A 26,304-nucleotide genomic window follows, 5' to 3' on the forward strand; every position below is an offset into this window, starting at 1 on the left:
CCCCATGACTTCTGGCTGACCGGTCGACATTTCTATAATCCCTTGTTCTCCAGATATATTAGCAGCAGAGCAAAGTTATTAAGAATGCATTAATAAAGGTAATCTGAGATAACTAAAGCTACCCGAGTGCAGACAAAATAAAAAAAAATAAAAAGTCTGACATACCCGGCACTTCATTGCAGTTCTTCAATTATATTCACGTTGCGTCAAGTCAGTTCAATCCAGTTCTGTTCAGTCTGGTTTAATTAAGTATTTATCTCCAGCTGTGCAAAGTGTGCGAAAAAATGAAAGCCAGGCACGTCTGTTGGCGGCCCCACAAGCAGCACCCATAGGCTTGTTCTTTGTATGTGTCTTTTATGTAATTAGCAGATAATAGAATCAGCGGGATAAAAACAAGAACTGGTGGAACTGAGCAACAATACAAACTTTTGGTTTAGCGTAACTTTAACGTAAAACATTTTCCTTCAACATGATTCTCATCATTACGTTTGAACGTTGAATGTGATCCTCCTTTGTTCTTTCTCTCTGTAGGTGATGTGGTAGTTGGAGAGGCGGGAGGGTCCACGGACCTCGGAGAAACCTGGCAGCGAGGTTGTAACGCCTGGGGCGTCCGTGGTCTTTTCCCCACATCATGTGTGACGGCGCTGACCCTCTCAGGTCGCTCTAGGCAGCTGTCTGAACGCTCAGCTCAGGCCCAGGCCTCAGAGCTCCCGCCTTACGCCCTGGGCCAGGCCCGGGCCCTCATGAGCCTCCACGCGCAGCTCAATGAGGAGCTGGACTTCCGCGAGGGGGACTTGATCATCATCACCGGCCTGCCTGAGCCGGGCTGGTTCCAGGGGGAGCTGGATGGCCGCAGGGGCATCTTCCCGGAGGGGTTTGTGGAGCTCCAGGGATCCCTCCGATCTCCTCAGGAGCCTGCCGACTGCCAGTATTTGACCAATGATACTGAACAATGTAGCTATGAGGACCCTTACGATGCAGGAGAGGGGACAGAGGAGGAAGGTGTAGAAGAAAGAGAGGTTTTTCAGAGAGATGAAGAGGAGCAGAAGGAGGCAGTAGTAGCAGAAGAAGAAGATGAGGATGAGGATGAGGAGGGTGGTGTCTATGTTGTGGCAATTTATGAGTTTCGGGCCATTGAACCAGGCGAGTTGGACTTTGATATGGGGGATCGCATACGTCTTTTAAGCACTTTGGAGGATGGTTGGCTGGAGGGGGAGCTGCGAGGGCGACGCGGCATTTTTCCTCATCGTTTTGTCAAAATAGAAGACGACGGGCAGAAAACTGCAGAGGAAACAAATGTTGAACAAGAAGACGACAAGGAGAACAGCTGTTCTTCTGACTACAGCTCAGGTCACGCATGTCCTAATGGATCAGAGAATGATCCTGAATGGAGGGCGTATGAGGATCACACAGTATGGGACCTGGACTACTTTGAGCGGACCGAGGAGCAGAGGTGGCAAAGTGAAAACAAAAGAACTGGAGCTCAAATTGACAGCAGAGGACAGAGAGATGGGAGTAGCCGGCCTGACTCTCAGCCACGAAGACCTGCCGCCCCAGCGCAGCAAGGGCCTGAGAGACCCAAATCCACTCCTCCAGCAAGGCCCAGACTCCCATCTCGGCCTAGCCCGCCTGCAGGTAGCCATAGGCACCATGGCCCATCTTCTGGCACAAATCGGTCGAGCTACACAAACGGCAACACTCGATCCTTACAGCCCGAATTAACTCATAGCCTCACCCTCCCTAGCTCTCAGTCTGCAAACAGCAGATACCACCAGAGGCCACGAAAAGAAGGCAACATGAGTGTCAGTCTCGGCAAGGCGTTATTTAACCTTGCTGAGGGCCATAGGCAGAAGAAGCTAACACGCCATGCTAGTGTCAGTGATGCTGATATGATGATGGGCAGCGCTGAGACGCGGCAGCGCTCCCAGCAGACGTTGCGTGGCTCCAATGGTATAATGCCGACATCCATCACTTTAGATGGCCTGGCAACCTCGGCAGGTGACCTGGAGGCCAAGCTATCCCAGCAGCTTTTTGAATTTGAGAAAAGCTTGACTTCTTCATATCGTGATACCAACGTGAGCTCTGGTGCTCCCAGGGACATGTCTTCCGACCTGAGCCAGCAGTCACGTATCTTGCGCCACTTTTCCATAATGGACTTCGGCGATGAAAGCGATATCATGCGAGGCTCCTCCCATTCACCGGTGTCCCAACTGTTGCAGTCGAACTCTGCCTCGTCCTCACTAGAGAGGCGCAGGACCCTTCGTCCTCCCCCTCCTCGTCCTAGAGTCCTTCGACCCTCTGCCCCGCCGGCATACAAACCAGCCCGCCCTGCTCCGCGCGCCCCTCCGCGCTGCCCGAGACAAAATACTGCTCCTCCAACCATCTGCTACACCCCTGACGAACCAGCTCTAGACGTCCTCGACCAAATCACAGAAGGGAGGGCTGAGTTTGGTGACCTTGCGGCCGCCCAGGAACATGAAATCCAGTGTCAGCTGGAAGCCGAGCAAGAGCTCGAGAGAGAGATGGAGTTGGAGAGTCAGAGACGGAGGGAAGAGGAGGAAAGGTACCAGCTGCTGCTTCGGCTACAAGAGGTGGAGCACGACATGGAGGCTTATGCGCACACAGCGGAGGAGCTCAGGAGCATGTTGGAGGAGGAGGAGGAGGATGAGACAGCCCGCATGCAAGCCATGGAGAATCTGGAGTTCTGCAACTACACGCTGGAGACACTGGCCCTGGAGCAGCAGCAGCTACAAGGTGAGACTGTCGGGCGATTTATTGTTTGGATGTTGCCATTTATGACTTTAGATCACTCTGAGATTGGGCGTTTTAGAGTTATAAAGTGGATTTAATATCTTTAGCTTTTGAACTGTTGGTCCGACAAAACAGGACATCACTTTGTGTAAATGTTGCCATTAACATTGTTATAATTAGTTTTGTTTAATGTAGGTTCTAATCATGTTTTAAAGCATCAAACCCGTTTTGCAGGTATTGATGTGAACACAAGAATATCCTACAGACGGATCCGGGTGTGTGAAATGTGAAACTGTTTTATGTATCACTTAGAATTTCTCGTCAGTGGACTCAAAACCACCACATGAAGCAACTGAGATAAAAAAAACATCATCAGCTTTCAGGCAAGCAGCATCAAAGAAGCCAGACCACGTCCACCAATGTAGATGTTTTCCTTCGGAAGTCAGTGAGCGACTGTAGCTGGAAGGATTAGTTGGAAACATTGCGAATCAGAAGACAAATGAAGTAGAATTTGTTTTGCCTGATGTCATAGTTTACTTCTGAGGGACTGTTGCCTGCAGGTTACTTCAAAACGTAATATTCAGTCGCCGAAGACTAAAATGTAATATCGCAGGAATCTGGAAATGAGCCATTAGTGCTTACCAGATTTACTTTTTGACTTGTTATCCTGACACACACACACACACACACACACACACACACACACACACACACGTTATTTATCATTTATTTGAATTCCACTGTAAACTATGCAAACAAGACATCCCTTTTTAGTGTCCACAATAATCAGCGGAAGGAGGATTGTGTATGTAAATGAAGGGTTGTCATAACTCTGTGTGAGTAGTGTGTGTGTGTGCGTGCGTGCATATTTTGCTTTGTCTCACTATACTGCCAATTTAGAAAAGTACATTGAATGTGGCAGAATCAGCGTGTTGCTGCAGGGCTCGGGTGGAGTAACAGGAAATTGTGAATTTGAGGAAAGCTTTGTCAGGTACACCGTTCGTGTTCAGTTAAGTTTTTAAGAATTGATAGTCAACGGGTTCAACAACAATAGTTGTAGCGCCAAAGCTAATCAGCTGATTTGTTTTTGCCATCTCATACTGTCTGTGCGCTCGGTTATGTCTCTGGCAGCTTTCAGCCTGTTCACTGCCAACTACACGGTTTCTTTTCAATGTTAATGTGTCTCATGTTACACTGTACTCACAGTTTCAGTTATATTGCATTCCCATTGAATTCATGCTCATTGAATGTGTCTTTTTGGGTGTCAAAAACGAATCAGTCAGTCACAGTGGAGGCTATTGTTTACCTACTCTAAACACATCTTGCTAAGGTAATCTGATTACCACCAGATGTGTTTCTTTCTGTTTTTGTTGCATTCAAATGACTAATATCCTGTTAGATTATATCTGTCACTCTCCAATGGTTCTCAATAGATGATCTGTATGGCTGTCAATGACAGGTATCAGCCTGAGGGCAGGAAACTCATCCCATTGGCAACAGGTGCCTCTAAGGCCATACCTTCTAAGGGTCATGCAACCACATAGTTTCCATTCAGTCATCACACGACAGGAATGCTCACACCCTCCTTTCACGGTAATAAAATCAAATATTCAGTTTCCCTTTGGCATTTGCCACACTGTCTGATGTGGAAATGGTCTAAAGATAGTGACTTCATTTTTGAGAGTTAAGATTCGGCACTTGCAAGGAAAAGCAGCCAAGCACACTCCCATTGCAGAATATTCGATCTGGTAATCATCAACACATTACTCGGACACACAAGCTTTTTAGTGGGATTTGTTGCTCGGGTGTTGTGTTTCCCTTTGCTTTCCTTTTTTTTGTTTCCTTAGCTCAGAGGAAGATGTGTACGCATCAAGCCTCAGGATCTTTGTTGCATAAAATGTGTTTGTTATCCTACTGCTATGTGTCGACACGCGCACGCACACACACACGCCCAGGAGTGAGTGTTTGTTCGTGCTTTTGCAGGGCGTGTTCCTGAGTGTGACATTTGGAAGACAATGGCAGCTTATTGTTGCAAGGCAGGGAGTAGCTCCAACATCGGGGTCTGCCTGCACTTCACCATGCCGAGGCCAGTTCAAAGTCCTCATAGAAGCTGAAAGAGGTGTGATACTAAAGCAAAAGAGAAAGTCAAACATATGCTGACAGAGTGTATCTTTTAATTTCATTGTTATTTTCATTGAAGAGAGAACATTAAAGAGTCTGAGGGTTATGATGAGTGGAGCACTATGTATTTCATACCTTGTGTGACTATTTAAACATTAGGCTGCTGTGTGTGTCAAACACAATATGATCATTTCATCACAAGGAAATTCAACAGATTAATCGATGAATGATATAATATGAGGACATATCTGTAAATAAGTCTGTGCTCGGTGCTCTTTTCTCACACAGTGCAGGTTGTTCTGTCTCCATCTCTTTGTGTTTCCTCTTTCCTTGTTTAAGCTCTTTGACCTTCAGCCTCCTTTAATTCTTTAAACCGACTATTAGAACGCCTCCATCAGCCTCCATGATACCACAGCCTGATCTATTTAACACTGTTTTGAGGCTCTGGTGCGGCTTCAGGTTACCCCTCAGTCAGCCGTACAAACATGGAGACTTCTAGGCTGCAGACAGCCTGCTATATGACCTTTTTCCTGGACATCACACCACTTTTTCTAGATGTGCCGAACGTCGATCAAGCCCTTCACAGCCGCGAAGAGGAATGTTGTATTTGACATTCCAACAGTTGACACACGTACACAAACAGAGTTTCGGTCGTGTTCAGCTACTGAAAGCTGAGATGTTGAACACTGATAATTAAACAGCATTCCGTAAGAAAGGGACAATGTCTAAGTAAGGTTTCTATGCTCAGCCTTACCTTGTGAAATGGGTTTTGCAAATTTCACTGGAATTAAAGAAATAATTACGAGCAGGTTTTCACTAGTTTTGTAGTAAACAAGACTCATAAGGGTGCAAGATACAATCATTCAGTGAGAGGGTATTATGTACTGTATACAGAGAATATAAAGGCCCGTTGTGTCGTTGCTTGAGTCAAAATTATTGTTTTGTTTCGTCCCTGTTTCTTGATGTCGGTAAAAGAGTGTCTTCAAGTTTAATTGTTTCTGATTTCCTTATTCTTTTTCCTGGTTTTTGAGAAGGTTTGTAGACTCTGCTAACTTGACACCAGTTTAATCAAACCAGGAATGTAATTTTACTTTTTGTTCACTGATTTATTTACTTTTATTTTCTCCAGCTTTAGTTGTTTGAATTGATGGTAAACTGTCACTATCCGACATGTATGTGTCTGTGTGTATCACGTGCAGTTGAGTGTATGCAAGTCCTTCAAACCTGTCCCTTTAGTGCCTCCCTTTTTCATGGAGAGCTAAGGAGGGGGAGGGATATATTATACTCTGGCTTTATGAAGAGTTTTTTTCTCACACTAAAAGATCGCGTCTCTCCTGAGAGTGAGGACAGTCCTCAACAAAAGCTCATTGTGCACACCAGCAGCTATTTTTTCAGAGGCTGCTCTGGACTAATCAGTCTCTGTTCTCTCAAAAACCGTTCCCTCTCCACAGTCATTTAAACATAATGCATACACTTCATGCAGATCTTTCACTTCACTTGTTTTCTATGTCACACTCTCCTTTCGATCAATACTCCAAAAGAATACTTGTTTTAAACTAAATCATGTTGATGTCTTCATGTGTATATTTTGGCTCCTTCCTGAAATGTAGGGCAAAGTTAAACGGACAGACTGAGCTGTTTCAGTTCACCCACAAATATCATGGTATTTTAGACCGGTGTTGGAAGTTAGAATATGTAAGTTAGAGCTGGTTGTAAACACAGAAAGGAATGAGTAGCTCTTGTCACCACAGGCTGAATTAATGACCTGGTGAACATAGCAGTGAAACCAGCAGGAAATAGCAAACACAAAGAAAACAGGATAGAAGGAAGGATGGAGGATTGTTCATGGTAGTGGGGAAAAAAACATTTGGTGCCAAAGCCTGTAGCCCATTAAAGGCACACTGTGAAGTTAGTCTTCATCTTCCATCAAAGAAAATCTACAGGCAGATTGTTTTCCTGCAGACAGAGGTACTAGCCAATTGAAACAATGGGAGGGGCTGTTGGGCTAATCCTCCACTCATGTGACTCTACTGAATCATTAACCCAAGGAGGCTCCTCCTTCAATAACCTTCCCCCCCTCTCCTTCCACGATTCGCTGAGATAGCTGCGGGGAGGGTACGTTTTGATTACTCTGAGGGTTGGGAGGTGCTTGGGCCAGGCAGTCCTGCTGAGGTATTGGAGAGGAGACAGAGAAAACAAGTGGGAGAGTTACAGACAATATGTCTGACAGGTGGAGTCTCCCACAGCGCTTTGTTATGGAATGCAGGACTTTGGAAAGAAAGACGACGCCACGTTGAACAGGAAACTATCTCAGCACCGGGTAGGCTGATTTAAACAGCAAGAGCCATGAAGAGCCCGGTGGTTTATGGCAACCCAGTCATGTTTGGTCCAGTGGATTGGAACTATGCAGTTGGTGCCCCGGTAAGGAGAGGGAAGAGTGTGGACGAGCTGGGCGATGCAGGCTGGGCCAGAGAGACAGAGAGGATAGCCCATCTGCAACAGATTCAACAACTACACCAGTTTCAGCTTCAGCAGCAACAGGTTGGATATCCTGCATATGGAGTCGTTCCTCCAGGACAGCCACAGGGACACATCATGGTGCCAAGCCCTGGTGACCCAGTTCCAGCTCCAGGCTGCCCCATGCCAGTACATGGCGGCATGATGGTGCCGATAGGTGGGCCGGGGCCACCTGCAGTGCATGTGCCTGCTCCATGGCCAGCACAATGGGAGAACCAAGCCCAAATTAGACAGGGCAATGTCTGCCAGCAACCCAGTCGAGAGTATGAGGACCTGCATAGGTCCCAAGGCCGGGATGTTTACTTCCACCCTGGTTCAGAGGATGGTTACCTAAATGTGAGGATATCTGAATGGAAAGGCGGACATTGTTTTTACCAGGGCCCTGAGGATTACAGCCACCAGGACTACAGCAGAGTGCCACAAGAAAAAGCCAATAATGACTTAAGAACTCAAGAAGGGTTTGGTAAATTGGACGAGGACAGAAGAAGAAGGGACGACTGGGACAGAGAAAATGACCGTTCTGACCACAGGAATCCTAGAGACTTGGAGTATGATCGTAAGGACAAATACAGCCACAGGGATCATTATGACAGCAAATACGAGCGCTGTGACGATAGAGATCAGCAATATTATGACAACAGGAAGCACCGTAATCATGATTCTAGAGAACCTGACAGATACGACAGTGAGTATGAAGACTCCTATGATCGTAAAGACACCTACGCTCGCAGAGACAATTACAGGGACAGTGATCACTACGATGACCATGATAGGGATTATTATGATTCTAAAGAGAGTGATCGCTATAGAGATAAGGAACATTACCAGCGTAGAGAGGAGGACCGCTACTATGATGAGCGAAAACATAAGGACCGTTATTATGACCAGCAAGCAGAGGATCGATATGATCGCAGAGAAAGTGACTACAAAGACAGAGATGACTATAATCGAAGGGGTGAGGGAACTTACACTAGTAAAGGAAGGGGCCAGTATGACTCTGAGCTGGACGAGCACAGTGGTTACAGGGAGAGTTACAAGGATCCAGGTGATGACAGGAAAGATGAGCCCAGAAGGAGAGACCCCTACAGAGCACAGGGGCACTATGAGCGGAGAACTGTGGACAACTACGACCATGAGAATGAAGACCGCTACAATTCCAGGGAAGGCGATCGTTCCCACTACAAGGCCAGAGACGGATTTCGGGATTTGCGCTCAACATCCGTAGATTCGCGATGCGAGGAATACCCTAAAAAAGACACCAAAACACACTGTGAGCAATGGGTTGAGCAGCAGAACCAGAAGTTGGCGCTCAGGGAAATGCAGTCGTTTGAGGATCCTGTTATATACCGGCACACTGACGATCAGGAAAGGGGATACGAGTCGAGCGCTGGGAGCATTGGTTCGAAACGGGGTCGCAAGTCTGTTTACATGGGCTCGCTCGATCGTAACAGCTTCTACAGGAAGACGGCCCCGAGCTCCCTGCAAAAGTCCCATTTCGCCACTACCAGGAAACAAAACAAAGGTAAACACACAAGGATACTGTCATGTGAGAGAATATACTCCACATGCTGTGTTTGCACAACATGAGTTACGTATGTAATGCGCAGGTACAACTCCACTTCACTTCACAGATCTTGACAAAAAAGAGGAAACATGGTTTGCAAAGCTTCTTTTCATTCCCAATCCACTTAGATAAAACAGGGTGGAGAGGTCGATAGTTATTGGTGTCTCACTTCTTATCATTGGTGACCTCCAGAGGTGCTCTTTTAATCAATGCTGAGGGCTTCAAAGTGCTGACTAGCCAGACTTACTTCCTTAGAGTGTGTGTGTGTGTGTGTGTGTGTGTGTGTGTGTGTGTGTGTGTGTGTGTGTGTGTGTGTGTGTGTGTGTGTGTGTGTGTGTGTGTGTGTGTGTGTGTGTGTGTGTGTGTGTGTGTGTGTGTGTGTGTGTGTGAGACGGTATCACTTATCTCACAGGAAGGTGAACTGTCAGGAATTTGTAGGCGTAAGGACCTGCAGGACAGGTTTTGTGAGTTCTTGTGTTCTTTCGTCTCCCTCATTTTCTGCCTAAACACCTAAACCTAAATGTTACAAAGTCCACCTTGTTATGAAGTTCTGCGGACTTGGTTTGTTATTTTAACCAAACTGTGATTGTGATTAATGTATTGAAAATAGAAATAGAAACTTAACCAACCTTGAAGTTTACGGCTGGGTGTTTTTTCACGATTGTGGTCAATACAATGTCTGAGCTTCAGTTCAGATAGCAAAACAATACTTTAACATTTTGACACTTCTAGGGGAAGTTTAGAGAAAGTTTTAAACTGTGCCTTGCATCAGTGAAATATAGTCCAAAGTAATAAAGGTTTCCTGACTTAGATGAGGAAATATCTGCCATTTGATGCTTACTTACATATTTCAGTTGGTCTGCACTCAAAGTGTTGATGTTAAATTCTCAGCACTGAGAAAAGGTTCAACGGTGCAGTTATCTGTCAACATGAAAACAAACTAATACTACATCTAAACGTAGGTGTGCTTGTGTGTGTTTGAGCGTGGTTCATGAGGAACCGAAGAAAGAGAGAGCACTCTTCTGACTCGCTTCATTGTGTCTGAGAAGAAGCAGGTGGCGCCCCATGACCCATCCCCCAGTTACCTAGTAAACATTGGCCCCCACCACACATCCACTTCGTGAGCCCAAGTATTAATCCCTAGCGTCAGCATGGTGTGTGGATGGCGGGGGTCTGTCTGGTGCCAGGGGGTGGCCAGCACTGGCCTGACTCCTTCACTGAAAGACTAGACTGCATCTCAGTGTGTGTGTGTGTGTGTGTGCTTGTGAGGTCCTGCAAAGGCTTATTTGAGAGATGATGCCATTTTTAAACACACACACATGCACCGTGCTTGCCTTCTGCAGTCTTGTCATCCTTTAATCTTGTTAAACTGTTTCAGCTCCGTCAGGGGTTTGGTCGAGTAAAGCATTTGATAGCACGGCTAAAAACATTAGGCCATCTCGTTGCAGCGCTTATTGGGTTTACGCCGTGATTCAGTGAGATTGAGGTGATGGCCGAGGCTTTTTCAGCGTGTTTAAGGGCATTTGTTCTCAGTAACCACGTTTTAGATTCATGAGACCTCTCCCTGGGTCAGACAAATCCATAGAGCTTAGTACATTGCAGCTACAGACTACTGTTTCAGCTGACATACATGTACCATCACAGTTTGGGTCGAGTCTAATTATGTTATGAACTTTCTGTGTGTACGTGTGCATGTGCTGCTGTCACAGGCTTACCGGTACATGTTGTAGGTTTGACCAAAGAAGGCAACATAATTGGCAAAATGTTTTTTCTTTCTTTCAGGAATAAATAGCATAACAGTCGAACCTATTTATTGTTTGAAGCAAAATACCTATGGTAGCACTCTTGAACTTTCAAAGAAAATCGTCTTCTGCTGTATGGACAGTGTTTGAGCGTCTGCGTGAGTAATGTGTCGTCATCCAGCTGTGATCTGGCAGCGTGTGCTCTGTAATCCTGGAGCAGTCGGTGCTGTTGGTGGGCAGCGGTACGACGGCGGGGCGGGGGAGTTGGGAGTTAAAACAAGATCTCAAATCGTCTGACAACATTGCTCTAAAGACGTCTTATCTCACTGCTGGCAATCAAAAAAAACCATTTAGCTCCTTAGTCCAAAAGTCTGCATGAGTCAGTGGTGGTCACACTCACATGCTGAGCATGCATTTCTTTGTGGTTCATCCTTCTTGCTTTTTCTTTTAAAATGATTTCTAATAATCATGAAGTGTCGGATACCTTTTATTCGTTGAAGATTGTTAAACATTTTCCAACTGCAGTGCAACTTTTCTGACATGTCTTTGGATCATGTTTCAAAACAATCCTTGTGTAATAATAGTGGAAGAAGCTTAGAAATGCTTATTAATATGAGTTTTTATATCCTCCATATTAAGTGTTGTCCAAGTTGTTGATATGGTCACACATACTGCAGCACCTCATGCCTCCAGGTTCGAGGATGCTACTGGTACCTGCATGAGTAAGAAGACTGATTTCATCCGTACTTTGTCTGATAGAAGTGTGGGAAAAGACAACTGATCTTTGACCTGGTGGACTTTCTCTTCAGGATTCCCCGAGATTTACATTGCAGTATCAGTCTATGTATATGATTTTAAATTGTTAATAAGATAGTTTTTAAATCTAGTTTAATTTTAGGAGCAGGTGTAAGCCTGATAGTTAGCTGTTAGTGTCTGTCAGTTCAGTTTATTGAACATTAGAGCTGTACAGAGCAACTAAACAGAAGGTTCGAGTGAACCATATCGCCTTTATGCATTTGTTAGAGTGTTTACATTCAGTAGCTTACCTTTTTGACGATATTAATAATACATAAAATGTGTGGTTGTATTTTAAGGAATATAAAGAAAGGCTACCTTTAGGTAAAGCATTGCACAATGCACAAAACAGTTTTAGGCAACTTCTCTTGTTTACTTGTGGGGACACTCATGAAGCCCTCAGGACAGATCTTTGTCTTTACTTGTCATGCAATGAGCAACAGATATAATGCTGCAAGTTCAGTCACATCAAAGCCTCAAGAAAGTTCTCACACTCAGGTTGTACTGAAGCAACACAGACAGTAAAGGTAAACGTCTCTGAGTCATCACACTGTATGCAAAATGGCCATATTAAAATAGAGAAAATGTCATACAATGTACAGCTTCTCCTTTGCATTTGGAACCATTTCAACATATTTAAAGTATTTCTTTGTATATGTTGTGTCATCAAAGCACCTGTGGGTCCCAATAGACCCAATAGACCCATTGTCTTCTCCTTCTCCATTAACTTGAAGACGGTACAGCTCTGTCGTTGAATAGGTCCCTCTCTTAATGTTCTCTCTATGCACATATGTAAAACCGATGGTCTCTTGAAGTAATTGGACATCGTTCGTTCATAGAAGTGAGACGAAATGAGAAATTCCAAGGAAGCCAGAGATCCCGCTCCTGGTTCCCATTTGCCATGCAGCATTGCAGCAACTTATTTATTCAACTTGTTAATTAGACTGTAGTCTTATCCACCTGCAGACGAGAAGAGTTGTAGCTCTAAACACTGGATTGATTGAGAAAATCACATGTTGAATGTTACATGTGTCAGCACACAACCTGCTTTTTTAATGACTGAGTGGACCGCTGTAATTACAAGAAATTCCTAACAAGGCCCCATAAAGGTTGCTGAGAGATTCTGCCAGCAGCAGGAATGTGACCTTTTGACATTTGACCCTAAAAAGAGATAAACAGGATTGTATGTCACTGAATGAACTCCCCTTTTTTCAATTTTAAGAGACCTTCTACCTGATGGCAGAAATGTCGACAAAATGGGGGGATATAGCAAGTGCTGCCGCTTTCTCTAAAACACAAAGTCAACCTGTGCAACAGTTTGATGCCCTTTAAGAGTCTTGCTGATCTTTACTCTGCCTGTGCCGACATATTTTTTCTTATGCCGGTTACCAGCGTCACAGATAATTTTTTTTTAATACATAACGTATTAATTACAAGTCATGGCTTGCATGTTGTTCGGTAAAAGAGTCTTTCGGAGCGTGTATCAACTTATTCTCATGTCCCAACTGAACACACTCACGCAGAGTTTCCCATGTGATCACTTCAGCAAAGCCACTCCTTGCTCTCCAAAACTTGGCTCAATATGAGCCCCCCCCGCTATTTGGGTTGCGATGGCAACTGCATTCTGCTGTGAACTTTGGAGCAGAGCGCACTCACACACCACTGATTGTGTGTTTGACCTCAGAGCGCTCCGTGCAGGCGAAACTTTTGACTTTACACGGATATTAGTGGAGCGCGCTGAGTGCAGACCATGAATTCAGAGACGTATTGTTTGAAAACTGGATTTGCTACGGTCGGACAACAAAGTCACAGTTCAAGAGAGAGACATTTCCTGTAAAGAGGTTTACTTGGGTGATTATATTAAAGAGTTAAAAACATGCTTACGTGCAAGATAACTTCGGAGGATTGAGGGGAAGATGTTGAATCTAGGCATTGTCATTTTTGATAGAATTGAGGTTGTCAGAGGAGGAGGTCAGGTGTCAGTAAACTGTGAAACATGAAACAGATTAATCAAAGAACTGGACTTAATCCATGCTACTCAGTAAACCCCCTAACAAATCTTACAGTATAGCCAAATGTGAGTTCTTGAGGCGTAAAAGCTGAGAAATGAAGCTGTATGCTGTATTATGTAATAGCAGCATTAAAACCTGACCAGATGAACAAGGCATCATACTCTGAATTTCACCACCAAACGTTAATATCTGAAATATAACATTCAATTAGATGCCTTTCAACAAATAGATGAATCAAGCTCAGTATTGACTCTCATGTGACACCTGACGGTGCGTAAACAGGTGAAGGACAGACAACCAACATGTGAAGTCAGGATATAAAGTTAACCACAGTAAAGACGTTTGTCATGTCAGACATAAACTTTAGAAGAGGCGAGGATAGAGGCTAGCGTGACAGGTACATTATCCCAATGCCACACTACATACTAGCCAACACCGTGTGCTATGTCCATTAGTATGTAGTATTGGGATGCAGCACGTTGAAGCAGGACACCTGTTTTCTCATCTCATCCGAAGCAACAAGCAGCGACGGTCCAGCTCCAGGTTTTATTCTCTGCCAGAGTGGTCGTCCTCCCTGGTGTGTGTGTGTGTGTTTAATGATGGTGGGTTCCCATCCATTCTCATGGTAATTGGAGGTCTGGAATGGAGTTTCTGCAGCGGGACACGCAGTCCTCTACAAGGCTCAGGAGCTGGACTTCAGATTGACAATGGACTATCGCAGAATGGGTGTCGTTGTTTGAACCACCATGTGTGTGCGTCGGGGTGTGCGCTTGTTGTTGAAGGGGTTTGAAGAAAGTTCCGAGCAGCAGGTGCGTGAAGCCTCATAGAAAAGAGAAGACGTCTTCTCTTTTCTCCCTCGTGCTCTCTTTCTGTCTGTGTACGAGGCAGCGAATTATAGTGCATTGGCGAGAGCAAACATTACAAGGAATATTCTCCCTAAAATTCGTTGTTTCTTTTGTGGATCCAAATGAATATTATGAACATCATCGCGTGCATTAAAGTGGGCGAAGCTGGAGAAAGTGGTAAAAGTTAAGTAAAACTTAACACTTTGATTCCGGTCAAACGAACGACAAACACAGGATATCATATAAATTAGACGATGCATATTCACCATAAGTCATGTGACAGCAAACACTCCAGTCACAATCTCACTAATCTTTGCTCAACCTTAAGCAATGCAGTCTGACTGGGCTGTTCTCTGTTTGTGCCACCAGATATGCACCATTGCCTTTTGTTAAATCCTTGATGACCTGTGCAGGTGTGTCAGTTGTGACTGCAGTCATACTGAGTGTTGGAAGATGGGAGGTGTGACGCACTGATTCATAGCGCTATTAAGCACACTCCCTGTTGTGGCTGTCCCAGAAATCCAGGCTGCGGTGTATTTTTAACTATAAGCTTAGTGTTGTGGAACATAAAGGGGTGGTGATGGCAATCAAGTGGTTTTAACTTCAACATTTTTAAAATTGTCAGAGCCTCATCGACAGCGTTAATGGATTTAATAATCAGTTCTCATCCCCTGTATGACCCATAACCCCCTCCCCCTATATACCAAACATTACACAGGCAGTCTCTTTGCTTTATTATTCCAAACTCTCTAACATGTGTAACCAGGTCAGCGCTCATTCATTAACCCTCGTGCCGCCCGCTTTCTGTGCAGCCACCTCCGAGCCCCCTGCAGAGTACGCACCACCCAGATCTAATCAAACCGTTTTCTGACCCATGAAGAGTTTAAAGATCTCTTTTGTTGAACCTGTCAAATGTTTTTTTTTGTTAGGACTGAAAATGCAATACATTGCTTTTTGGATAATTACTTAGCAGTTGCCTTCATATCTCATACAGCACGTTAATGGTTGTCATGTTGCAGGTATTGTGTAAGCAGTCAACAGTTGTTTACAGTCAGACCACTGCTTTACAGTAATGAAAGAACTGATGATTAAATCAAACTGCATTATATTTTAATCTGCAACCTCACAAAATAGACATAAAGCAGGGCATGATTTAGGGCTTATAACTTTAACCCTTTCACAATGTGTTTGCAGTTTAGGAAAGTAAGCGTTTTTGGTCCCCTAAAAATGTCTTGTTATTTAGCGTTCAGTTGTACTTAGCTTCACCCCTTTTGTGTCACTTCTGGTTGCCAAAAAAACAAGATGCAGACGGCCAAAATGCCAAACTTGAGGCTTCAATACGGCAATCCACGCACCAACGGGTGTCTAAGACTAAGTCTTTGTAGATACAGTCTATGGTTGTACCTGATTGAGAGGATAACAAGTCTTTATTCTGAATAGAAATTCCCTGAATACTTTGTTTTCCGAATTAGAAAACTAGGGGTGAATTTGCTGGCTTGATACAATACTGCGGTTTTCAGCAGCATGTTTGCACTGATTGATTCATCTCAGATTGTTGGCATCCAGTCACAGGTGTGTGATTCTTCATGAGATGCTAATGCTTCATCAGAAGTGATTGTTACGTGGGCGTTTCCTGTTACTGCAGACTGAGTGACACGGGCAGATCCAGTTCCACAGGCTGACAGTTTTATGTTCCACCTCATGTTACGGGCACCTGCGATTGGCTCATTAATGTAATGTATTTCTTTCAAAACCAGTAATCGGATAAAGAATATTTTTGAATACATTCTCAATCACCAAAAATCGCAGTTTGCAGGAGTTACAACAGAGTTGAAATTAATGAGGTTAATTATAGTTCAAGCGTCAAGTGTGTGTGTGTGTGTGTGTGTGTACACAAACAAGATGCCTGTACCCTCCATCTATACAATACTTCACAGAACAAAGAAAAGTGGAATTTCCTAGAAGTGGGTCACATTCTGGTCATGCTGTTTCGCAGGTTGGTGATGATGGAAATCGCTGCGTATTTAACCATGTGAAGTGGAGCATATGATGTAATTGTGTGTGTGTGTGTGTGTGTGTGTGTGGAGGATCGAACTTGGGAATGAGCCGATTGAGTCTTTTGTTTTCAGCCTCTCTTTGTATTGTGTTGATACTATATGACTTTTAAAACCCGTTAGTGAGCTACTTTCTCGCCGGTGCGGGTGAAGTGCTGGAGTGGTGGCAGTTGGCAGAGCAGCAGCGACGGTGAGAAAAGCTCCTTTTGAGTCGAGCTTTAGCCAAGTCACGTGAAGAAAGAAAGATGAGGTCAGGGTGGAGGGAGGGGGGGGGGGGACAAAAGGCAGGTGGTCCGAGGATCAGACACACAGTCGGGTCATTAAATAAAAATCTTTGTTTGTATCAAAATGTAAAAGTTTTGCAATTAAGTTTTGCAAGGTCTTACGTTTGATCTTATCTCGAGACTCTCGTGAGAAGTGGTCACAGGTTGGATCAAAATTTTTTGTGATTCAAACAACACTGTGACGGTGCAACAGGATGGCTGTGTGTGTGTGTGGGGGGGGGGGGGGCATGCAAGTATTTTCAAGTGCATGGTCTAATGAGGGTAAGCAGCGTTAACTTCATTAGCCCCTGACAGCATCTGTTCAAGGAGCAAGGGTGACGTCACCGTCGTCCGTCAACACAACGCCGCACATACTGCTTCCTCTGCTACTGAGATGTAACAGAAGTTTATTCTAATTTATCACACTGATCCAATCAAAATATATTATTCTAACTTGTGGCACACGCGTTTCTGCTGCTTCACAACACTTCGTAGTCACACTTCCAGGATAAGGCTGCTAATAATCTATATTTTGTCAACAAATCCATGAAGAGACATCAACATGGTGTTAGTCCGGCTCATGATACTTTATGACCACCTTAGCCATTTGTTCCGATCTTCAAAAAAATGGGCCTTGAATAAAAACTCTCCGAATTTATAGAGCGTAACTTATATTATAAAACTGCAGGTTTTAGCAGACGTTACTTAAACAGGAGTACATTTTCGGGGACTTTTTTCAGCTGCAGATTTGGTGCTCTGGCGAGTATTTACAGCACCATACAGTGGTGCATGTGGGATTGATTTTAAATAAACCACAGTGACCATGTTCACAGCAATAAAAGAACATGTCAGCAAGTCCAACAGTGTGGCTTAATTGATTTGATGAGTTTTTGGATGGCAATGGAGGTCGATGGCACAAAGGAATAAGCTCAGACTTTGGATACACAAACAATTCAGTTTCCTTTGAATGGGATTTGTTGACAATCACGAGATCTCCTTTTAACCTAAGAGCTTAATGTCTCACTAAGTAATAAAAGATACAGATCGATTTTTTTAAAGATGTACAACATGTATCATCACTCTCCAGTACTGTTATCTCTTTCCCCTCAGTGCCCCTCTAACTGCCTCTTCTTCGATGCCTGCTCGGTCCCTGAGAGCCTGTACGCCTGTAGCTGCTGTCACAGGCCATTGTGCCACACACAAAGAGCCTGAGTCCACTCCAGTTTTGGGTCCATTCATGAAGAGCAGCGGTGCATGAACCAGGCTCTCCCTCCAGTCCCAGGCACCCCCAGAGATCAGCCCTCTGGGAGTGAGAGGACAGACAATGATCAAAAGCTAGTCAGACAAGAGGAAGAGTAACGGGTGGGCTGGGTGGGTGGGCGGGCAGGAGTGTGTTTGGAAACAATGAATGGAGACATGGGCTGGGAACGTTTTTCTATTTCCCTTTTTAGACTCTGTTATCTTTAGAAGAATCCCTTTGTGCGTTTTGTTCCAACAAGCTTTGCATTCATGCCAATTTCATGGCAACTAATCAGCAGAAGTTGATAGATTGATCTTAAATACTGCTTATCAAAAATATTACAATGATAAAAGAGAAGAAAACCATTTTCAGTTCAGTTCAGATGGAGCCTGAATCTGTCTCCTTCCCCGTCTCTCCAGAGATGACGCTCCTGTCGTCCCAGCCCAAACCGCTCGACTCGACCCCGACCTCGGACTCGACCCCCGCCGCCGGCGGCACAGGCACCGAGGATCCCGAGCTGAGGATGCTGGAGAAGAGGTCAAAGGTCATCGAGGAGCTGCTGCAGACTGAGAAGGACTACATCAAAGACCTGCAGATGTGTGTCGAGGAGATCATCGAGCCACTGCAGAAGAAGCAGGTGAAGAGATGTGGACGTGGGGGAGGTGGCGTACGTTAAGAGAGTTTGCCTGAAACACTGTCAAATATGGGTTTGTTTACAATAAGGGCTAAAGAAATGACAAGGGATGGTGTCCCTTTCACCACAGCACAGAACACAGACGTTTATTTGAACACATTTACATTTCATGTGTTTGGATTTGTGGGGCTATGTTGATATGAGGTGCCTGTGAAATATTATTCAGCTCCAAGAGAAACAGATCGTTTTACTGAGACAACAAGGGCAAAGAGAAAACAGACAATTTAAAGTAACAGATACGTTTTGAGCTTATTTGGGATATGATTTCATGGACTTTTCTAGGTTTCTAAATTCAGTCTATTGAAACAAAACACAACTTCAAAAGAAAAACAATCATAAAGTGTTTTTCACTGAGGAACCTTTTTCCAGTTTTGAAACTTTCTATCTGCATTTCCTAAAAGGTGAAGAATGTGGACTTTGATGGGCTCTTTGGCAACATCAGCTCAGTGATCGACTTGTCACAACGCCTGTTTGAAACACTGCAGGACACAGACTCTATTGGTAAGAAGCCAGTTTTTAAAAGATGCATATCCTGTGACGTAATCCTTTCACCGGCGACTTCTTCCTGCATGCTGTGCTTTGTACTTTAGTCACGTTTCAACCATAAACTGTCACCTGTCAACTATCAAGAATTTGAACTTTGAAATCGTTAGAGGAAGTTTAATTCATCGTTAAGTTTTGCCCCCACATTGATATGTCTCTGCAAACTTAATTTCTCATACAAGTAAAACATCTCCTCCTCCTCCTCCTTCCTCTCGTTTCCCTTTTTAAATGAACACACGACCTTACGTTTCTCTCCCCTCTGGTCTCAGGAACGATATTTCTTGACTTCAAAGCGGAGCTGGAAGACGTTTACAAGATCTACTGTCAGAACCATGATGATGCCATCTCTCTGCTCGAGAGTTATGAGAAGGACGAAAACATCCAGTGTCACGTGTTGGAGTGTCTGGAGAGACTGAGGTGAGTCACTGACCGGGGGAAAATATGTCTGAAAAAGGGGTCACTCAGCAGTTTGAGATTTCAGCTTGGACCTGTGTGTTTTTGCACTTGAGTTACCAAAGATTTGCGTGTGTGTGTGTGTGTGTAAAAGCATGAGAACATGGAAGCAAGAGTGGCCACTAATATAAATATTCAGTTGAAATAAAACATTAACCATAAAAGGCTATGGATCATTTATTGTTTGCATGAAACTCTTTTCAAAATGTCACTTTCAACAGGTTTTACAGTAGAATAATAACTTTGAAATGGAGTTTGTAGACATGTAAGGCATTGCAGTCACGTTGTTATTGAGTTCAAGACTACAGTGAGGTTTCCTTTCAGCCGATAGTCACATGGATTTAATTTATGATGGGGTTTCTTCAGCAGACTTTGAACTATGATTCATGGGCACGTTTTGATAGAGAAGGGCAGTTGCAGTACATCTTTAAAACATAAGAAGTACCTTTTCAGTCTGAAACATCTTTCTGTAGAAATACCTTAACTCCACTCCTGCTGTGTGCACGCAACAGGAACCCTATTCGATGAAGCAGTTTGACTGCTCCTCAGTAATGTGTTGCAGTGACAAAAATGTGCCCTACCTGGTTTCACCTGTCTGGTTTCACCATCAGTGACTCATACATTCGACTTTACGCTGTTGTAAATTAAGGTCAGCAATCCGTGTTTGAAGATAAACACAGGTTTAGTTCGACCAGAAGCTGTAGGAAAAAAGTGTGCTGGTTCCAAGAGAGAGTCTTATGAAACAAAAGGATCAGGAGCTTGTACAGATGTGTGTGCTGCCAACCCTTTCTTTACATTTACTTTTGAAATACAGTTTTCCTGTCGTTTTGTAAGTTCACCATAATGTTGCAATAGTCTTTTCTAAAGTGCGTCTGCGCATGTTGCAGCCCTTTGAGCTCTAAAAAGGTCATGTGTTCTGCCACCGACTAGAAACTGCCAGGTTTTACTGCCACACTGGGCTTCGGTCCAGCTTTAAGAGAAAATTCACAAAACAAAAACCATAACAACCGTGGCTTTTTTATTGACCTCGCAAAGTTCAAGTCAATTTTGTGGATTTAGTCTCTGCAGAAGCAACTACTCTTTTACGTACTGCAGAATTTAACACTGTAACATTCATGAAAATAATCATCAGGTCATAGGTTTTTTTAAATCCTGTTTTTGTTATCTTTCTGTCTTTTTCCAATCTTCCCTTCAACAGGGCCATGTATCGCGAGTGGTAAGTCTCCATAACGAGTGTTGTCATGATTTCCAGCTTGAGAATCGCATGCCTTTTGCTCACTAACCCCCCTGGAAATTACCTGTGTGTGTGTGTGTGTGTGTGTGTGTGTGTGTGTGTGTGTGTGTGTGTGTGTGTGTGTGTGTGTGTGTGTGTGTGTGTGTGTGTGTGTGTGTGTGTGTGTGTGTGTGTGTGTGTGTGTGTGTGTGTGTGTGCGCACTGAGGTGTGGAGGATTCTTAAAACATCTATGCTGCCATTTCAATGATCTCTGCTTGACTGGGATGAACTCATATTTTATTGTTTGTGTTTTGTGTTTGCACGTGCATGTGAATTCTGCATACTGTGAAGAAAAGTATGCATCCTCTTCTGTGGCTTTGCAAAGTAATTGTTGATTCTGGGAAACATCTAATGCCATCTTCTGGATTAAAACAGCAACAGCATTTTGCATTCACTGATCTTTTCTCAATATTATGAGAATGTTGTGACATGAAGTGTTGAAAGTTCTCTTTATGGCGAATAGAGAAAATCTGGTCACCAAAAATCCACCTCTAACACAATAAAGAATATGAAAAATGTGTTTGACATGTTTTACTGTATAGAAGTGGAAATGGGTTCATCTTAAATTTGCTCATAAGATGCCATAAATCAAACACCAATTTCTTATCCTTATTATGTCAACAGCAAGAAATGATCTTTTAATAATGAGAAAAGATTTCTACTTTAGAAGAAAGTGATCTCATAACCAATTGAGTTGGTTGCTAAATGAATTTGTCCTCTCGATCGCATTAAAAGCAAAGCAAATCAATCATTTTGTTTATGGTGCCTTGCCTGTTCTTTCATGTCTCCCCAACATTGTATTGACCATCATCAGAATATGTGAATATGTGATGATTACATATCATTGGATCATGCAATCCACATGATATAGAGACATGTGTTACATGACCATGGGAACATGAATCAATAGCTGTGACTGTGATAGTGGCTGGAATGCCGACTGTACATGAGAGTCTCTCACTCTTCACACATTGTTTCCCTACAACCAAACGCTATCCTGCTGTCTCCGTCCCTTCTTCAGGGGGAAAACAAATTACATCAACCTCGGCTCTTTCTTAATCAAGCCGGTGCAGCGGGTGATGCGTTACCCGCTGCTGCTGATGGAGCTGCTGGGGGCCACACCGGAGAGCCACCACGACCGGCCCCTGCTGACTCAAGCTCTGCTGGCCATCAAAGAGATCAACGTAAACATCAATGAGTACAAGCGCAGGAAGGACCTCGGTAAAAAAAAAAAAACGAACTTAAAGGCTGCTGTTTTTTTTTCTGTGTTTGGAAAAGTATTTATCCAGTACAGAGTCTGAACTGTCTTCCCTCTGCTGCCCACAGTGGTTAAGTACAGGAAAGTCGACGAGGACACGTTCATCGACAAGATCTCCAAGCTGAGCATGCACTCCATTATCAAAAAATCCAACCGTGTCAGCAGCCACCTCAAACACCTCACCGGAATTTCACCCCAGGTACATCACTGCTCATTTTGCATACCCAAGTGGTGTCGTGCATGAAAACGTGCTGGTTCTGATCTCTTTCTATCTTTGTCCTCTTTGTCGTTTCCACAGATTAAAGATGAAGCGTTTGATGAGGCTGAGAAGAAGTTCAGGCTGCAGGAGAGACTCATCAAGTCTTTTATCCGGGACATTTCCCTGTACCTGCAACATATAAGGGTAGGAGCATGAACAACAGAAATGAGTGTCTTTGTTATTTAGACCACATCAGAAGTAGATCAACTTAGAAATACATACTGTGTCTGATTCATGCCATTTTCATTGCAAAATCTTACATCTTGATTAAATGCTCAATATTTTGTCTTGGACTACTTGTATTTTTGAACAACATCTCTCTAGGAATCAGCATCTGTAAAGGTCTTGGCAGCCATCAGCTTCTGTGACATCTACTCAGAGCGAAGTGTCCTCGACCCCGAGTGCTTCCAGAGAGCTCACCGCTGCATCAGCGACAAACAGTTCACACAATTTGTGAGTCTTCTTCCTCTGTTTTTGCCTCACTTAGTTGCTGTAAAAGTGCATTTAGGAATGACCTTTGATCACATCACATTATGTGCCAACCCTCTTCCCCCATTCCCTGAGCAGAAGGAGCGCACAGAGGCCTTAGTCATCAACCCGCTCACCCAGCTCCTCCTCATGTTCGCTGGGCCGCACAAACTCATCCAGAAGCGCTTCGACAAGCTGCTGGACTACGACAACTGCAAGGAGCGCGCTGACCGACTCAAGGACCGCCGCATACAGGATGAGCTGCAGGCGGCGCGCAACAACTATGAGGCGCTCAACGCCCAACTTCTGGACGAGCTCCCCAAGTTCCACGGTGCAGCAGAGGAGCTGTTGACCGGCTGTGTGAGAGCTTTCGCTCAATCCCAGAAGCACTTCACGAAAATGACACTGGGAGAGCTGAGGCCCCTCCTCCAGGCTGTGAGTAACTTTGTTCGTGAGGGTTTTCAAGGAAATGGGACATTTTCTGATGAATATATGGAACTGATTCGAAAACCTTTTTTTTTTTTTAAATAACTCAGACTGTTTCAACTTTGTCTCCAGTTTTCTAGCAAAGCTGGCACAGAGGGCAACCTGATCGCTAAGTTCCAAGAAGAGTACGGTCAAGTTCTCCAACTTCTGCAGAGCTTTAGCTTCTGCCCAGAGAACCTCCCTCCAGCCACCTCCACAAAAAAGACCTTGGAGAAGAAGACGCTTGAGAAGCAGATCTCTAAAAAGCTGCAGGCGCCTGTGAGTGGAGCTCTCATTCCATTTGTGCCATACCGTATGATGAATGTAATGAAGAATGCACGAGGAGATCACGATCTAACCGCGAGTCTTGTCCTTGTCGCTTTCAGCCCAACCACATCATGCAGACTGATGAGCACCGTGCAGGACTTCTGGTACGCTATGGTCCTGAGAAACTTTTCCAGGCAGAGAGAAACTTCAATGCAGCGCAGGATCTGGACATCTCTATACTAGAAGGAGACCTTGTGGGTGTAATCAAGCAGCAGGACCCCATGGGGAGCAACAACCGCTGGCTAATTGATAACGGAGGTAGGTCATTTGTACTGTTTTTAATTTATCATATTTTGATGTGTGACGCATCAATAAAATCTATTTCCATGTCTTCTCTTGCTTTTTTTGTTTTGCAGCCGGCAATGGCTTTGTGTACAGCTCCTTCCTCAAACTCTACAATCCACGCAGGAGCCATTCAGACGTCTCCATCGAGAGCCAATCGTCGAATGAGTCAGGCTACGGCGGCTCCTCGCCTGTTTTCTCCCGCCAAAACAGCAACAGCACACTGACCTTTAACCAGGACGCGGCCACCGTCAGCTTTTCCACATCGCAGCCCCAAAGCCATTCATCGCCGCACCCTTCGCTGGACTCTGCCTCATCTCGTAGGAGTCAGCACAGAGATGCACCCAGCCTCGAGTCTGCCAGTCAGAGCAACTCCATAAACTCCTCCCCGAGAAATCCCTCAAATCGCAAGGAATACTCGGACCAAACGCATCGGAATTCCTCCGGTCTCAGAGACACAGAGCCTTCTTACCGGCATTCAGGCAATCACAGAGACACGTACGACGCGAGTTACGCAAGTCTGAGCAGCCGCAAGGAGATGGCGGACCTCTCGGAGACAGATTCTTATTCTTCACTCAGAAACAATCGCTCACAGCGGTATGGACACACGGACAAAACCTACAGTTCATACCAGTGGAAAAATGGAGATAGTAGTGGCCAGAAGAAAAGTTCTTACTCCAGAGATGAGTACATCGAGCCGGAGCCGGAGCCGGAGCCGGAGCCGGAGCCGGAACCGGAACCGGAACCAGAAGATGAGAGTGAATTAGATAGTCATCAGGTAAGATTTAGTGTGACTGCTGTGATTTAATCAAACGTTTACCATACCAAATCAAGGGCAGACCATTTATTAAATTGATTGTAGTAACTAGCGTTAAACTTGAATCTGAGTTATTCTGATGAGTGAGTATCCCATTTGTCGAAAAACAAACAATCCTGGTAAACATTGGTGCAGTGGGGTGTGCACTGCTGTCTGTCACGGCCATCCTTCATCCGACCACCAGATGGGCCGAACATGTTAATTGATTCTGCTTTTAAAATGGAAAAAGACAACACACAAACCAACGATGCCTTTGTTTTTATTCATTTGTTTTTAGATTTACTACGCTCTCTACTCCTTTGACGCCCGTTGTGCCAATGAACTGAGCATCTCAGCCAATCAGCGGCTGCGGATACTGGAGTTCAAGGACATGAACGGCAACGGTGACTGGTGGCTGGGGGAGGCAGGAGGCCGGCGAGGCTACGTGCCTTCCAACTACATCCGCAAATCAGAATATACATGAAGCAAGTTTGATCCTGAGACTGTACTTGGACTTGAAGAAGTCTCACTCTGCAAGCAGACAGAACAAAGAGACAAACAAGCATCTCTGACTTATTTTTGATCTGTTGTCATGGACTTTGATAGTGAGAAGGACTGACTATTGCTGCTGACTCTGCTCCTAAAAGTTAGCATTATATGCCGATATTTACAGTCTTTTTATATTATTTTTACTGACTGGAAACTGCACCCTACTCCCTCTTGTTTCCAGGGAAAACCCTGTGAATTGCACCAGATTGTTTGCCATATTCTCTGGTGCTGAAGACAGTGAATTGTATGTTGAAGAGAGCATTCTTAAAGGTTAGCGCATTGGGAGATTGCAATGGAAATATGAATGTTTTGGGTTCAGACAGGTTCTTCTCAACAACCAAGTGGTATGTAGACAGACTGAGCACTGTGTTAAGGACTTGTTTCTGCATGTGGTTCATTACACCACTAGAATGATGAATGAATATTAGATGAATCTATACCATACAGTTCAACAATCAAGGTTTGAGGCACTTATGATGATTATCCAGTGGTTGCAAGTTTTGACGTGTCTGTGCAGCCATCAAGAAGAATTTGGAGTGTTGTATGATATGAATATAGACCATATGAATTAAATGCAAGGGTAAAGTTGAATGGCATACGATGAAGTGTTTACTAGCACTCCACTTGTCAATAACCTGAGTACACTTTTTAACTGAGTTGACACTGTGCGAACAGGTGAGGACCCAGTTTACCTGTAAGAGGAGGGTAACGAACAGGGAGAGCGAGATTGTGGTCAGATCTGAACTCTGACTTCTCCACATTCTGTACATTATATATATAGTGCTGTTCATTGATAATATGCTATTGCACCCACTGTAAAGTGATCACTGAATAAAAAACAGCTCAGCTAACAAATCAAAGTCTGACTGAATGTTTTTGTTTGATTTTCCTCTGTTGTGCAAGATCAGGGTCATTCAATGTGGCGTACTAATGATTAACAGGTCGGTGGAGTGTTTCCAGTCTCTGTGTTTGTGAGGGATTATTTAGGACAGTCGGTGCAAAAAGCGTACCATAGCCGTTCACTGGTCCCAT

General features: G+C 44.2%; 1 protein-coding gene across 1 annotated transcript in view; it reads left to right on the top strand.

The window, feature by feature from the left end:
• dnmbp (dynamin binding protein) overlaps window positions 1–26,116 on the top strand; it is a 38,554-nt gene extending 12,438 nt beyond the window's left edge. The window contains exons 4-17 of the mRNA XM_079293682.1: window positions 532–2,754; window positions 18,324–18,541; window positions 19,000–19,099; window positions 19,411–19,558; window positions 20,793–20,810; window positions 21,890–22,089; window positions 22,195–22,325; window positions 22,425–22,529; window positions 22,710–22,838; window positions 22,953–23,288; window positions 23,412–23,597; window positions 23,705–23,903; window positions 24,002–24,705; window positions 25,022–26,116. Coding sequence (XP_079149808.1) covers window positions 532–2,754; window positions 18,324–18,541; window positions 19,000–19,099; window positions 19,411–19,558; window positions 20,793–20,810; window positions 21,890–22,089; window positions 22,195–22,325; window positions 22,425–22,529; window positions 22,710–22,838; window positions 22,953–23,288; window positions 23,412–23,597; window positions 23,705–23,903; window positions 24,002–24,705; window positions 25,022–25,207 — 4,883 coding nt within the window. The 3' untranslated portion in view covers window positions 25,208–26,116. The remainder of the gene's footprint in view (window positions 1–531; window positions 2,755–18,323; window positions 18,542–18,999; window positions 19,100–19,410; window positions 19,559–20,792; window positions 20,811–21,889; window positions 22,090–22,194; window positions 22,326–22,424; window positions 22,530–22,709; window positions 22,839–22,952; window positions 23,289–23,411; window positions 23,598–23,704; window positions 23,904–24,001; window positions 24,706–25,021) is intronic.
• Window positions 26,117–26,304: the final 188 nt, after the last annotated feature.

The sequence above is a fragment of the Melanostigma gelatinosum genome (assembly GCF_949748355.1).
Source record: "Melanostigma gelatinosum genome assembly, chromosome: 21".
Lineage (NCBI taxonomy): Eukaryota > Metazoa > Chordata > Actinopteri > Perciformes > Zoarcidae > Melanostigma > Melanostigma gelatinosum.